At 56.4% G+C, this 15,258-nt stretch overlaps 1 protein-coding gene across 17 annotated transcripts in view; it reads left to right on the top strand.

Moving 5' to 3' along the window:
- The window catches only part of PHLDB1 (pleckstrin homology like domain family B member 1), a 43,182-nt gene extending 28,107 nt beyond the window's left edge, over window positions 1–15,075 (top strand). For 6 of the 17 annotated variants that reach the window (XM_058663817.1, XM_058663818.1, XM_058663813.1 and 3 more), the window contains 10 exons: window positions 1,775–1,915; window positions 3,124–3,264; window positions 3,392–3,494; window positions 4,506–4,779; window positions 4,867–4,957; window positions 8,054–8,200; window positions 8,751–8,867; window positions 9,135–9,237; window positions 13,769–13,854; window positions 14,631–15,075. In XM_058663817.1, coding sequence (XP_058519800.1) covers window positions 1,775–1,915; window positions 3,124–3,264; window positions 3,392–3,494; window positions 4,506–4,779; window positions 4,867–4,957; window positions 8,054–8,200; window positions 8,751–8,867; window positions 9,135–9,237; window positions 13,769–13,854; window positions 14,631–14,771 — 1,344 coding nt within the window. In that variant the 3' untranslated portion in view covers window positions 14,772–15,075. Of the gene's footprint in view, window positions 1–861; window positions 967–1,256; window positions 1,428–1,774; window positions 1,916–3,123; window positions 3,265–3,391; window positions 3,495–4,505; window positions 4,780–4,866; window positions 4,958–8,053; window positions 8,201–8,750; window positions 8,868–9,134; window positions 9,238–13,768; window positions 13,855–14,630 lie in introns of all 17 variants that reach the window. The other 11 variants (XM_058663807.1, XM_058663810.1, XM_058663806.1 and 8 more) reach the window with 4 other exon arrangements.
- The last annotated feature ends 183 nt before the right edge of the window (window positions 15,076–15,258 follow it).

Here is a 15,258-nt window from a genome sequence, read left to right as displayed (position 1 = left end):
CCAAGCCACATCAGGGCATAGATTTGCATCTCAGTTTGCACGAATTCTGCATGCCACTCTGGTCTCTCTGGCTCCTTTTCTCTGTTTCATGATCCCCCCCCTCCATCTGCCCCCTCACCCCTTCGCCATGTAAACCGGACAATGCGGCCTAGCTGATCCCCTGCCTGGGGCGGACTTAGGCTCCTGAGTTCTGCCCCAGTGCCTGGACGGGCTTGGGTTCTGAGGATGAGTGGTGAATGTGACAGTCCCTGTCCTCACAACCCACAGTTGGCTGCTGGCATCTTCCCAAATGGGCACTGGGCCCATTTCCCTGCCAGGCTCTCTTGCCATAACCTCATTCTCAGAGCTTGTGTTGCTTGGGCCCTGGTGGTGTCTCCACCGGTTTCTAGCGCCTGGGGCAGTGAGTAGGAGAGAGCCTGCACAGTAGTGTGGGCTGGTGGCTGAGGTTGCCTGTGTGTGCCCCATAGCGGGTATGTGGGGCGCTGGACACAGATGGGGTCTCTGGGAAAGCCTTCTTAGGCCTTGTCACCTGCCCTCGATCTCAGGTAAACCCAGGCATGGGCCTTCAAGGTCTGCTAGGGACTGGGACCGGAGGTCAAGGTGGCTCCCAAAATGGAAGACATGGGGGAACCTCCCAGCAGTCAGTTCAACTCATCTTCCCCCTCCTTCTCAACCCCATCTCCCCCAATCCTTCCCCCTCCCACCGGATCCAAGTGTCCCACCTTGGCTTCTGGTTTTGTTACTGACAAGGAGTGATTGGCCCTGTGATGTGGCCTGGCATGGAGTGTGGGGGTATGGAGTGCCTGGGCAAATCCCGGTAACCCTTTCTCCGCCCATTCCCGCCTCCCGTGGGCGTCCCAGGAATATGTGAGTCTGGCAGAGGTCCTCCAGCTGTGCTCCCGCTTGGATCCCCATGCTTCTGCCATCCCCCCCAACACGCATACCCGGCCCCTGCCTGGCAGCGAGGTATCAGCCACTGTGTGTGTGTACCTGCCCTTGCCCAGGGGCCTCCTTGTGTGTGCCTTAGGACCATCCCTTGATGGGAGGGATAGGTAGCAGGGTCTGCGACAATGAGAAGAAGGGCAGCAGGTGTGAGGGGCATGCTCTGTGTTGGCTCAGCTGCCTGCACTGGCCCTCTGGTCCTAGAAGCTGCTTTTGCTCTGTGTTCTCTGCCCCCTCCCTGGGCATGGCCCTTCTCTGGGGTTTCAGTCTGGTTAACCTCTAATGTTCCCTCCTTCGGCTGCTCTCTCCCCAAGTACGTGACGCTTGAGCAGCTAAAGGCAGCGTGGGGTACCTCGCCTGGACCCCCAGCCCCTGCACCGGGCCTGCCTTCCTGGGCTTCTGCCTCTCGGGACCTCGTTCCCACCAGCAGCCTTGCTCTCGTGCTGCCCTCCTCCTCCTCTGCTTCCATCATGCCTTCTCCCAAGGTTGGTGATCTGTGTGTCCTGATGTCCCTGCCTCATGACTGGCCCTGTGGCCAGCCTCAGGGCAGGGCTCAATGCTGTGGCCCTAGGCTGGCAGCCTGGCTGCTGTTGCCTGTTTTCGGCCTGGGGGCTGTCTTTGCACTGTTTCTTTATCCCTGCGGCACTTGCCGGACACCTGTGGTCTCACTGTTGTCTTCTCTCTTGTATGTGCTCTCTTCTCCCTCCCTCTCCTGCCCCCTTACCTGGCTGGACCTCCCTTTTGCCTTCTCCCCGTCTCCCACCTTTTCCTTTCCCCTGTGTCCTGGCCTCACCCTCCTCCTGTCCCCTGTCCCTCCTCGTAACACCTCCAGATGGAGAAGCCGCTGCTCCCTGCCATAGACTTAGAGCAGTGGTACCAGGAGTTGATGGCCGGGCTGGGGACTGGCCCCGCTGTGGCCTCCCCTCGCTCCTCTCCCCCGCCTCTGCCCGCCAAAGCTTCCCGTCAGCTGCAGGTAACGCCCTTGGCTCTGCATCTTGCCCGGGCCTTGCTGTGGCCGCTGCACCAGCCAGCCAGCCGCACAGGGTCAACCCTGGGGGGAGTGAAGGTGGGGGACAGTTTTGGTCTTTCCTGGGCAGTGTGGATTTCTGCTGGGGAAGCTGGGCGGGGCAGCAGCCTCCTGAGCCCTGGCCAGTGGAAAGGGGTCCTGACATGGTCATGTTGGGTTCTGTTGGGTGGCCTGTGCCGGGCCAGGCTGTGGTTCTGCTCTCGTTCACAGCCCTAAGCCTGGAGCTTTGACCCAGTATGGGGCCTCTGGCAACTTCTATGTGACAAGTCTTGAGTGGGCTGCTGGAGTTTTGTCCTGGTCTCCTCAGGGATGACATTCAGAGGCAGCAAAGAAAGAGACAAAAATTCCATAGTGACAGCCTGCTGTGATCGTTATGGGAGACCTTGCACCTGTGGACACTCCTGACCATAGGCAGTGGGGAGGGTGCTAGCAGGGCTGTCCCCGTCTCCAGGTTTATACCCTTGACCTGCGGAAGCATCTGAAATGCCCCTCTCTGGGAGTTACTGGCTCCGTGATGTTGGCTGGCATTCTGTATACCTGTTTGGGGCGGTGGTGGGGAGGGAGGGAGGGAGGTGACTCCTGTAACATGGGCAGTGATTCTCCTGTGTGCCTGGCTGGATTGAGGTTTCCGTACGGTTTGATTCACTTACTGCTCACCGCAGGCTTTTGGGGTGAGCGATGTTAGCTCTCATTTGACCTGACACCATGGGGGCAGGGAGGGAGTGCCTGAAGTCAGGGTTCTTGACTCCTGCAATGGTATTCACAGTTTGTTAGCTCCACTGGGGGCTTGGACATGACAGGCCAGTCCCACCCCTTCCTTTGGCGGATTAGGCAGTCAAGGCCTGGAGCTGGGAGGGGTGTGTGGCTCAAGGCCATACAGCCTGTTTGGCACAGCTGGGACCAGAAGCTGCCCAAATTGCAGCTGTCTCCCGGCTGGCATGACCTCTTGGTGTGAGTCGGCTTACAGATCCTCCCTCTGACTCAGGAGGGCCCAGGATTGGCCTGGGAGGAGGCTCGGCAGGTGCTTGCTGCGTCTGCCTGCTGGGCTGGCCCCAGAGGCTCAAGGCCTGATGCCAGGGCACAGCCTTGGATCCGAGCCACCCTGGGTGACATGTGGGAACCTGGCATCACTGGGCAGTGTCTCTTCCCTCCAGGTTTACCGCTCTAAGATGGATGGGGAGGCCACCAGTCCCCTGCCCCGGACCCGTAGCGGCCCCCTGCCTTCCTCCTCTGGCTCCTCTTCCTCTTCCTCCCAGCTCAGCGTGGCTACCCTGGGCCGCAGTCCTTCCCCAAAGGTCTGAGGACAGTGGTTGGGGTGCAAGTGCATGTTGGGGGGCGGGTGTTGGATCTGGAGTCGTTCACATCAGGGGCTGGGTGAGGGGGTGTGAGAGCTCCAGACCCAGCTCTCCATTGCCTCAGCAGAGTGCCCTCCTGGCCCAGAATGGCACGGGCAGCCTTCCGCGCAACCTGGCTGCCACACTGCAGGACATCGAAACCAAGCGCCAGCTGGCTCTGCAGCAGAAGGGTGAGTGGCTGTGACTCAGCCCACTGTTGCCTCTGGGCCCTGCCTTTCACAGGATGTTCATGCTTTAATGGAGCATGGGCGGGAGCAGGGAGAATTATTGATACCCGCCCCCCATACCCACCCCAGGAACCCGATACTTAGCAGTAGGCTGCAAGGCAGGGGCCCAGGTGCCTGATGTGCTTAGCAGATAAGAAACGAGGCTTAGACATGACCAAGTCCAGAGGCAGGGTGGTGGATTTCATGACCTCCAGAAATGGGGACCCTGGAGTCCCGTTGATTTGTGTGCATCTTCATTGTTTTAAAAGCCCATGTGTGTCTGTCTCTCTCTTCTCCCCTTCACTTCTCTTCCCTCCTCTTCCTTCCTTTCCTCCTCTTTCCTCTCCTTCTCTCCTCTCTCCTCCATGTCTTCCTTTTGCACCCTCATCCAGTTGAGTCGCTTCCCGCTGAGTCCCTCCCGACAGATGATCTAGCAGGTAGAGCGGAGATCACCGAGGCTGTTGCTTTGGCCAGGCTGCCCTTGCCCTGGCATCAGCATGGTGTGTCCTCTGCCCCACGCCCCAGGCCTGTAGGCCTCAGCCCTGCAGCTGACTTCTCTCCCTCCCTGTCTCTCTTGCCCACTTTCTTGTGATGTTGCTTATGCATCTGCATTGCAGGGGGTCTGCACGGGCACCCTGGGTGCCCCTGGAGCTTCATCGCCTCCTCCCTTCCCCAGCAGGCTATGTGGGTGCATGTCTTCTGCTCATCTGCTCAGTTCTGGGTTGTAAGCTGGAAGCAGCTGACCATCTCACTACCAGGGCACCTGTGCAGGATGGGTGCCCAGTGTGGGCTTGGGATGCAGCAAGAACACTGATGTTAGTGCCATGGGCAGTGTGGGCAGCCTGCCTGGAGCTATGGGAGAGGGTGCCGTCATGTGTCAGCCACTTCCTGCTCACCTCATCCCTCAGTGATGTTGCCAGTGTCCCTCTCAGGTAGCAGGGAGCCTGCTGTGACACACACCTGTCCCTTCCACAGGGCAGCAAGTGATTGAGGAACAGAGGCGACGACTGGCTGAGCTGAAGCAGAAGGCGGCGGCTGAGGCGCAGTGCCAGTGGGATGCCCTGCATGGGGCAGCGTCCCTCCCCCCGCTCATGCACCATTCCATCCTGCATCACCTGCCAGCCGGGCGGGAGCGCGGGGAAGAGGGTGAGCTCGCTTATGACACGCTGAGCCTGGAGAGCTCAGACAGCCTGGAGACCAGCATCTCCACAGGGGGCAACTCGGCCTGCTCCCCCGACAACGTGTCCAGGTACCCTTCTATGCCCGGGGCCCTCTGCCTATGGCCCAGGTCTCCTACGCACCTTGATAAATGCGCTCTTCCTCCTTGGCTCCACAGTGCCAGCGGTCTGGACATGGGAAAGATTGAGGAGATGGAGAAGATGTTAAAAGAGGCCCATGCCGAGAAGAGCCGGCTCATGGAGTCCAGGGTGAGGCTGCCCTGGGCCGGGGAGGTGCAAGGTGGAGGGGCCTGCGTGGCAGCTCAAGCCCTTCTATCCATGTTGGCCACACAGCTTTCCCTTGGGATTAGAAGGGCTTGCATGTGCTCTCTCTTATTAAGATTGATTTGCTTGTTTGAAAGGCATAGTTGCATAGAAAGAGAGGGAGAGAGAGATCTTCTATCTGCTGACTCACTTCCTGGATAGCTACAATACCCAGGACTGGGCCAGTATGAAGACAGGATTCAGAAGCTTCTTCCAAGCTTCGCACCTGAATGTGGGGCAAGGACTGGGGCGTGCTCCACTGCTTTCTCAGGTGCATTAGCAGGCAGCTGTATTAGAAGTGGATAGCCAAGACTCAAATCAGTGTCCATATGGGATTCTGGCATCACAGGCAACAGCTTCACCTCCTGTGCCACAGCACCAGCTCCATGGGGTAGAAATGCTTTAAAAGTTTGTGTTGCTTTGGCAGGTGTAGGGTTGGCTTGGTGAGGGTGCTGCTGCACAGCTCTGGGCAGCAGAAGGTGTGCATAAATGTTATGCAACCTTAAATTTCCTGAACAACTTGGCACTTTGAATCTGTGTTTGCTTGCTTCTGTGGACTTTTTATTTTCAAATGATTTCTGTGTTTGAAAGGCAGAGTTAGAGAATAAGTGAAAATTTTCCATCCATTGGTTCATTCTCTAGTTGGCAACAACAGTCAAGGTTGGGCCCGGGCAAAGTTATGAGCCAAGAGCTTCCATCTGGGTCTACCAGATGACTGGTGGGGTCCAAGTACTTGGGCCATCCTCTGCTGCTTTTCCTGGTGCATTATGAGGGAACCAGATCAGAAGTGGAGCAGTATAGACTTGAACCAGCATCTGTAAGGGAAGATGGTGTTGTAGGCACCAGCTTAGCCTATTGTGCCACAACGCCAGCCCCCTCTGTGGACTTTTGTATCCCTGTCTGCAGCATGGCATTCTTCTTAGGGATGGTTAGGAATAGCTGGAGCTGGGGGTTGAGGTGTGGGACAGCAGGGGATGCAGAGCTAAGCCAGAGCAGGGATGTTGGCTGTAGGGCAAAGGGCATTAAGGAAAGTCGTGTCCCCTTCACGTGGGCATAGAGCTGGGGCTCAACAGAGAGAGAACGGGTGTGTATCCTGGGCATAGATGGGCCCAGGAGCCTGGTGCCTGGGGAGGAAGTTAAATAAGGATCTACAGAAGCACCTGTCTTCATGTGAGAACTTGCAGCATCTCTTGAAGGGAGAGAGGCAGCAGCAGCTGCAGGGATTAGAAGGGGAAGCAACAGCCATGTGGAAGTGGGTCCAGCCAGCAGAGAACACTAATGGTCTTTTGGCGTTGGAGTCGGCCCCTTGGTGAGCATCTCTTGGGCAGGTAAAGGACTGGGGGCTCTGTCCAGGTCAGAGCCGGGCAGAAATGCCAAGTCAGGGGTGATGGTAGTGAGGTCTGTCTTGTTTAAGGCACAAAGAACATCACTGGCATGCTCGATTGCTTTTTAATTTTTATGTTTTTTTTTCTTTTTCTTAAAAGATAAAGTTACAGAGAGAAGAAACAGAAAGAAAGGGGGGTAGATTTTCTATCTGCTGGTTCATTGTCCAAATGGCTACAATAGCCAGAGCTGGGCAAGTCATCCAAAGCCAGGAGCTTCTTCTGGGTCTCCCCTGTGGGTGCAGGGGCCCAAACACTAGGGCCATTTTCCACGGCCTTCTCAGGTGTATTTGCAGGGAGCTGGATTGAAAGTAGAGCAGCCAGGACTCAAACCGGTATCCATATAAGATGCTGGTGCCACAGATGGAGGCTTAGCATGCTACACCATGGCACTAGCCCCAATTTTTGTGGTTTTTAAACATTTCCTGTTAATTGACTTGAGAAGCAGAGAGGCAGAGAGAAAGATGCTCCAAAATCCCATGACAGCTGGGGCTGGGCCAGGCCAAAGCCAGGAGCCCAGAACTCTATTCAGGTCTCCCATGTAGGTGGCAGGGACCCAAGTACTTGGGCCATCACTTGCTGGAACCTAGGTGTATCAGCAGAAAGCTAGATTGGAAGTGGAGGCAGAAGTGGAGGTATGACTCGACCCTAGGCTGTCTGACATGAGATGCAGTCAACTTAATGTGCTGTGCTAGGACCATTGCTCCTGTAATCTGTATTTGATGAATTTTAAACTGCTTCTATATGTTCAGTCATGACCTTGGTCTCCAATTTTTTTTTAAAGATTTATTTATTTTTTATTACAAAGTCAGATATACAAAGAGGAGGAGAGACAGAGAGGAAGATCTTCCGTCCAATGATTCACTCCCCAAGTGACTGCAATGGCGGTGCTGTGCCGATCCGAAGCCGGGAACCAGGAACCTCTTCCGGGTCTCCCACATGGGTGCAGGGCCCCAAGGCTTTGGGCCATCCTCGACTGCTTTCCCAGGCCACAAGCAGGGAGCTGGATGAGAAGTGGAGCTGCCGGGATTAGAACTGGCGCCCATACGGGATCCCAGCGCGTTCAAGGCGAGGACTTTAGCTGCTAGGCCACAGTGCCGGGCCCTCCAATTTTTTTTTTAAGATTTATTTATTTTTGGGCCTGGCGCGGTAGCCTAGTACTGTAGACTGAAGCTTAGCCTACTATATCATGGCACCAGTCCCACAACAACATGTTTCCAAGGACCTGAAGTTAGTGTTTGGGGAAGGACTCAGACAAACTAACTGCCCAAAAAGAAGGTTCGGCAGTTCCATGTTCTAGAAATTCGGATAGGGTGCTAAGGTCCTCCTTGGCCTTATTAAGTGCTGCTTTTCTGCTGTACCATAGATGGGCATTTATAGATACATCTCACATATATGATATGGCATGTAGTTTGCACTATACTTTTGGGAGCAGGAGTTCTAACCCCATGTTGCAGAGGGAAACTGAGGCATGATTGAAATTGGTTTGTTGGGCTCCTGAAGCCCCAGCGTGGTGGTGGCAGGGCCAGGGCTTCCTGCTTCATTCCCAACAGGGCTCTTGGAGAGGGTGGGCTGTGAAGATGATGCCTTCTGTGCCCCTGCCTGGCCAGCTGAGGGGGCAGAGTGCAGCAGTGGGCGCTGAGCCCTGACTCTGGGGTAGGAGCGGGAGATGGAGCTGAGGCGGCAGGCCCTGGAGGAGGAACGTCGGCGGCGGGAGCAGGTGGAACGGAGGCTCCAGAGCGAGAGTGCCAGGAGGCAGCAGCTGGTGGAGAAGGAGGTCAAGATGCGGGAGAAGCAGTTTTCCCAGGTGAGCTTGGAGCCTACCCCTGCCACCTGCTCTAGCTGAGGCTGTTGTGGACTGAGCACAGGCAGCGTTCTGCAGGGATGTGCTGGCTCCAGGAGATACAGTCCCGCTGGGGTCCATTCAAACCAGCCTTGGCCTTGGCATGGGGCCGCCTTGCAGAGAAGCAGCTGAGAAGAGTCAGGGAAGCATCCCTCGGCCCCCTGTGTGCTGTATGACTCTGTGCTGGACCTCCCTTGCCCACCCCCTGCTGCCTGTCCTGCTCACAGCAATCCACGGCCATCCTGGCCCCACCTGCATGTCTTGGGGACAGAAATTCCCTCCTGGCACAGAACCAGCCCTGCCTCCCCCTTCCCCCACCTCCATTGACACAGGACACTTGAACCAGTTGAAGAAGGTGGAAGTTGCAATTGTGCTGGGCAGGGGAATCTGTCCATCTCCTGGCCAGGCTGTGGAGGAACAGGGGGTGGGGGGCTCAGGACTGAAGTCACAAGGGTTTAGGAGGGGGACCATGGGGCAAGAAGAGGAGACTTTTGACTCTGCCCCCTGCTCCCAGGCACGGCCCCTGACCCGCTATCTGCCCATCCGGAAGGAGGACTTTGACCTGAAGACCCACATCGAGTCATCAGGCCATGGCGTGGACACCTGTCTGCACGTGGTACTCAGCAGCAAGGTACCAGGCACAGGGCTGGCCCCGGGTACTTGGAGAGGGCACCACAGTCAGACACCTGCCGGGTCCCTGTGACTGAAGGCTCAGTTCCTGCTCTGACCTGCCTGGGTCTCTGTGTCAGGGCTAGCAGTGCTGGCCGGAAGGCATGCTGGCAAAATCTCCGGGAATTCCAGCATGAGTGACAGCAGCATACACTTCCAAAGGCAGCCTGGGCAGAGGGGCCAAGGAGGGCTGTGTGCCGGCTCCTGACTGGCAGCTGCTCCTCTCCAGGTCTGCCGCGGCTACTTGGTCAAGATGGGCGGCAAGATTAAGTCGTGGAAGAAGCGCTGGTTTGTCTTTGACAGGCTGAAGCGCACGCTGTCCTACTACGTGGGTGAGTGTCCCTGTGACTGCCTGAAGGTCAGCCCACACAGCTAGTTTTCTGCAAGAAGGCCATGCTTCCGGAGGCGAGGGTTGGTCTTGTCCTCCTGGCCACAGAGCGGGACACAGTGAACTTGGCTTACCTGCACTTGTGTTTTTTCATTCATTCATTTATTGACTCACTCACTTGGCAACATCACTGAGTACGTGGTGTGTGCAGGGATGGGCTCTGGTGACCTGTGAGGTTGGCCTCAGCTCTCTCCCCCTGGGGGCTTATGCTCAGGCAGGTAACACCTGCTGGCCTGGCTCCCTCAGGGGATGCCAGATGCTGCAGGTGCCTGGCTCTGGAAGGGGATGAGGACTCCCTGCCTGGGGCGAGTTCCCTCAGGGACTCTAACTGGTTGAGCAGTTGCCTGGGGGGATCCTGGAACTGCCTCTGGAGTGTCCCCCAGGGCGGTCTGAGCCACTTTCCTTTCCTGTGGGTGGTTAGCCATGGCAAGGTACTATTGCATGCCTTTCTAGCCGGAGCAGGAAAAGAAAGGCTTAAGTGGGCCCTGAATTGGTGATAAGTATGCCTGCTGGGTGTGACTCGCTGACACGTGTCTCAGCTGTGCCCCACCAGCCACACGCTGGAAGAAACAGTCCTCCTGGGACCTTGGAAGCAGTGAGGGATACAGGTGTGGTGCCAAAGATGCCCAGGCTTGGGCTACCTGCTGTCCCCTCTAACCTGCTCCCTAAGCAAGTACCCCCTTCCCCCAGGCCCTGGGTGTGGGGCAACAGAGGCACAGGCATTCTCAGTTTCCCACCTGGGCTGGGAGAAGCCAGCCTGCGGAGAAGAGCTGGGTTGTAAGCATGGTGCAGTGCCCCTGGGACACCCAGCTTTATGGGGAGGGTCTGGGTTACAGGCAGAGTGACAGTGGAAACTGTTGGGGAGTAAGAATTGCCACCCTTGCAGACCACGTTGGTTGAGCACGTGTGAGAGCTGGAAGTGCTTTCATTCTGCCTTTGCAGGTGTCACCTCCTCTTCACATGGCTGAGCCTCAGAGAGGTTAAGTCAGTCTCCCCAGTTCTCACCGCTCTCCAACCCCTCCCCCTCCCCCAGCAATTAGACTGTAGAGCTGAGCAGGAGAGAGAGCTCTTCCTGGACCAGAAGGAGGAGTAAGAACTAACAAAGGGAGACAGGGCAGAAGGCAGGAAGGCAGCACTGACCCCGCACCAGGCGCTCGGCATGCATGGCCTCGCTGAATGTCCATGAGTAAAAGGAAGATCGGGTTCAGACAGAAATAAGGGAGGAAGCTGGCCAAGGGAGCAGACATTTGCGAGCAGGAGGTGTCCCCAGCCAGGAGAGATGCTGTGACCAGACCTGGGATGACGTGGCTTTGAGGCTGCGGGCAGAGAGAGTAGGGTTTCCGCTGCGCCTGGGGCACCCGGGGCAGGAGCCAGATTGCACAAGATCAGGAAGAGGTGGGGGGTAAGGAAGTGGCTGCAGGAGCCAGTTACTATTTCCAGGGGAGTTCTGGATAGGAGGGAGTAGGGCCCAGAAAGGCGGCCAGGCCTGGAGTCAGGGTGAGGCTGGAGATGGGCCCAGCGGCTGCAGGCAGGCCTTCGTGCACCTGGCCCACCCCAGCTGGGCTCCCCCTCCCCCATCTCCAGGGATGGCGGTGGCCCGGTGGCCCAGGGTGCAGGTCAGGTGCTGCCCTTGGGGAGGCCTTTCCTGACCTTGCCTCACTGGGTGTGGCAACTTTATTGCCTCTGAGTTCCCCCAGCCCCTGGTCCCTCTGATGACTGAAGCCACTTGATGTATGCCAGACCATGCTCACTGCGGCGCATGCACTCTCACTTATGGCTCGTTAGCACCTTGCAGTGCTCTCATAGAGGCCGGGAGGGGCCCTTTGGGGAATGAGTGGATGAGCCCTGTGCACACCCCCTCCCTCCTCTCCCCGCTCCTTCCACACCAGGCTGTAGGCTTCAGAGAGCCATGTTTTTGATTGGTTGGCTCACTGATTGCCAGAGCCCAGACCTTACCAGGTGCTCAGTGATGTTGCTGAGGAAATGAATGAATGAATGAAAAAACAAGTGAAATGAATGAATGAAAAACCAAGTGGAAGTGAACCAGGTTCACTCCCATCTCCCTCTGCAGCCAGGAGGTCAAAGCCAACCTGTCTCTGGGCACCCGCTGCATGGCATGCATGTGGTTGCTGGTGTCTGGGGACGGTGGAAACCGGTGGGGAGCGTGTGTGGAGGGGGCTCAGAATGAGCCTGGTAGGTTGTATAGAGCAATGCTATGCTGTGGGCATGCAGGGCAGTACAGCACAGCAATGAGCAGTGCCCTGTGTGTGTGTTGTGGGTGGGGGAGACACACGTCGTGGGTTTGAGAATCACCCAGGAGATTGCTGGAGGGAACAACTGGAGAACATGGCACAGGGGCAGAGGCATGCCAGGGCGGGAGTGGTGTCTGTAAGCAGCCTTGGCCACAGCAAGGAAGCAACCACTTCCAGGGGAAGAGGCCCCAGCGGAGAGGTGTGAGCTGCACCAGTGGGATGAGCTCCACCCAGGGCGGGTTGCGGGTGAGGAGGAGAGCCCGGGGGTGGGGCCAGAGCAAGGATGCAGGTGTGGATGGAACCGTGACTCGGGCCTGGACCAGATGGGGAGCAGCCCCGCCCCAGGACGGGCTTCCTTCCAGCTTGGCCACTGAGGATGAATGCCTGGTGTGGCCTCTCCTGTGGCTGTGGTATCCAGTGGTGGTGGCCACAGGGTGGAGCCGGAGTACTATGCTGCCCTGACTACTCCTGCTCTCCCCAGTGAACGGGCACCTCCTCTTGCCCTGACCTCCAGGTGCTAGGGACCTGCTGGAAACTTGCTTTCTCCTTTTTCTGCTATTTGGTGAATGCATTCCTGTGGTTCAAAATTCAAACATGGGAACAAGTTTAAGGAACCAGTGTCATAGTGCAATAGGTTAAGTCACCATCTGCAATGTTGGCACTGGTTTTTGAGTTCTGGCTGCTGCACTTCGGACCTAGCTTCCTAAATACAGCTGTGGATGGTTCTAGGACTTTGGCCCCTGCACCCATATGGGAGTTCTTGGCTCCTGGCTTTGTGCTGGCAATTGTAACCACTTGGGGAGTGAACCCATGGACTCAAGATCTGTCTGTAGTTCAGCCTCTCAAATAGTTTTTTAAGAAGATTTATATATTTTTATTGCAAAGTCATATTTACAGAGGGAAGGAGAGACAAAGATCTTCTGTCTGCTATTTCACGCTCTAAGTGGCTGCAATGGCCAGAGCTGATCAGAAGCCAGAAACCAGGAGCTTCTTACAGGTCTCCCACGTGGGTGCAGGGTCCCAAGGCTTTGGGCATCCTCAATTGCTTTCCCAGGCCACAGGCAGGGAGCTGGATGGGAAGTAGAGCAGCCGGGACATGAACTGGCACCCAGATGGGATGCTGGCGCATGCAAGAGGAGGACTTTCGCCACTAAACTACCACGCTGGACCCTCAAATAATGTTTTTAAAAAAGGAACTATTATTTATTTAATTTCCCATGTGTCCTGGAGTTTCCGTAGGAGAATATTAGCAAATAAACCTGCAAGGACTTTCCAAAAGGTCATGGGAAATGTGTATTGTGAAAACTGCATGGAATTTCAAAATATTTTGCACCAAAGTATCTTTTAATCCATTTTTTCTTTAAATTTGGTTCAATTTTTAAAGAATCTTTGTATTTGAAAAGGCAGAGTGACGCAGAGGGAGAGAGACACAGGGTGATGTCCCATCTTCTCGTTCACTCCCCAAATGCGCCGTCAGGGCCAGGCTGTCAGCGCCAGGAGCCAGGAACTCCATCTTGGCCCCCACACATGGCAGGAGCCCACACACTTGTACCTTCGTCTGTTGCCTCCCGAGTACATTATCAGGAAGTTGGATGGGAAGCAGAGATGGGACTAGATCTCAGGCACCCCAAGGTGGGCCAGGAGATTCCCACACAGCAGGCTAACCCACTGTACCACAAGACTGCCCTTGAAATTTCTTCATTTCCCTGTTCTGTTTTCTGTTCCTTTTTCCTGTGCAAAAGGTAACATGCAATTCTTTTTTTTCTAGTGTATTTTAGAGACCTCCAATGGCTGTATCTCCATGTAGGCATTTATAGCTGAATGCGTCTTACAGGTTTATTTCTGACTGTGTTAGTTAGCAGCCAGGTAAACTCCACCTCAGTGTGTCCTGAAATTGTTTGCTTAGTCTGCATTTGGCAACTCCTCAGGTCATGCATCATCTTGTGTGCGCATAGGGCTACAGTGAGTGATCCACGCACGTGCGAGACAGTCTCACAAGTCTACCTGTTGGGTCCAAGGCAGCATGTGAATTACGACTATAAGCAGCCGCACACCTGCCCACTGTAGGGGGTGATGTTTATGTTTTGAGTTTTTGTGATGTCCTGGCAGAGCGAGCCCAGGGCTCCCTGAGGTCATTCAGTAACCCCCCCAACCTGCACCTAGAGAAGCTCAGCCCATGTGCTCAGGCCATCCCGCTCCCCCCGGCCCTCACTTCCTTTGCAGACAAGCATGAGACGAAGCTGAAGGGGGTCATCTACTTCCAGGCCATCGAGGAGGTGTACTATGACCACCTGCGCAGTGCAGCCAAGGTCAGGGGTGGAGGGCTGTGGGGGAGGAGGTGGCTCAGGGGAGACGGGGGCTGGTGGGGCCCCTGTTCCTTTTGTCACACTCTCTTCTCCTCTTCCTCTCCCAGAAGAGGTTTTTCCACTTCACTATGGTGACTGAGGTACCCCTCCCCACACTCCTAACCAGAACCACCACCATCGCATATTAACACCCCCATACCTACTCACCCCAACCCGGACCCCCTCCCTCCATGCTCCTAACTCACCCAGGCCTGAGGGAGGAGCGGAAGCCAGAAGCCCTTGGGGGCCAGGCGTGTGGCTTGCTGCCCGCTGTCCCAGGAGATGGCAGCAGGACACGAGCCCCTGCAGGTGGCCCTGCACAGGGCTGGGATAAAAGGGGGGTGGAGCTCCAAGTTCAGGTCTGAGAGATGGAAGAGATAGGGAATGATGCTGGCAGCCTCCTGGGGCCCCAGCCACCTGCAGCCCATCAGCCCTGCCCTCTGCTCCTCTGGGGTCCAGCCCCCCTGCTTATAGCTTTTTCCATCTGACCCTGATAGTCACTGGAGAGCACCAAGGACAGTGCCCCCACCTTGCTCTTAGGGTTCCCAAAGCTCTTAGAGGCTGGCCTCTCCTACTTGGGATGAGGAAGGGATCCTATGTGGGTTAAGGTGGGACCAGGCTTTGGGGCCTGTCTAGGACCCATCCCCTAAGCTGCAGACCTTCTTGGGGAGCTGGGAGAATGGTGGTCAGCCATCAGGGGCAGGTAAGTGGTGGTGACATGCCTTCCTGTCTCTCGGCAGAGCCCCAACCCGGCCCTCACCTTCTGTGTGAAGACCCATGACCGGCTCTACTACATGGTGGCCCCGTCGGCAGAGGCCATGCGCATCTGGATGGACGTCATCGTCACAGGGGCTGAGGGCTACACTCAGTTCATGAACTGACCGCTGCCGGCTTCTTGGACCCTGCCCTTGGCTGCCTACTGGGCAGGGTGCCGTGAGCAGCTGGGTGCGAGAAAACCGTAGGGTTCTGGAAGGCCCAGAGGCTTTTGGCCCTTTGGAGCCAGCCAGGAACCAAGAGACAAGGAGGGGAGCCCAGAATTTGCAATAACTCTCTTGGGTTTCCACCCCAGGCCCTGCCAGGGCAAAGTGGGCCTCCTGCCCTGTCCCCTGTCACCCTGGCTGGCTTCTCCTGCGGAAAGGACACATGGTACCAGTCTGCCAAAGATCCCCTCCTGCCTGGCCAGCCCGAGCCACACGCACAGTGGGGTGATGGTCCAGTGGTGTACTTCTCAGGCCCTGCTCCGCTCCAAAAATTCACCCCTCTATTTTTTATCCACTTTGCTCCAGGGCCAGAGGCCTCAAGCATCTCCCTCGAGGTAAGGCCCAGATCCAGCTGCACCCTGGTCTGCATAGCGACTGTTCCGTCGCC

Source organism: Ochotona princeps, chromosome 4 (genome assembly GCF_030435755.1).
Source record: "Ochotona princeps isolate mOchPri1 chromosome 4, mOchPri1.hap1, whole genome shotgun sequence".
NCBI classification, from domain to species: domain Eukaryota; kingdom Metazoa; phylum Chordata; class Mammalia; order Lagomorpha; family Ochotonidae; genus Ochotona; species Ochotona princeps.
The sequence above is the reverse complement of the archived record's forward strand: the minus strand, read 5'-3'. Positions and strand labels throughout refer to the sequence as shown.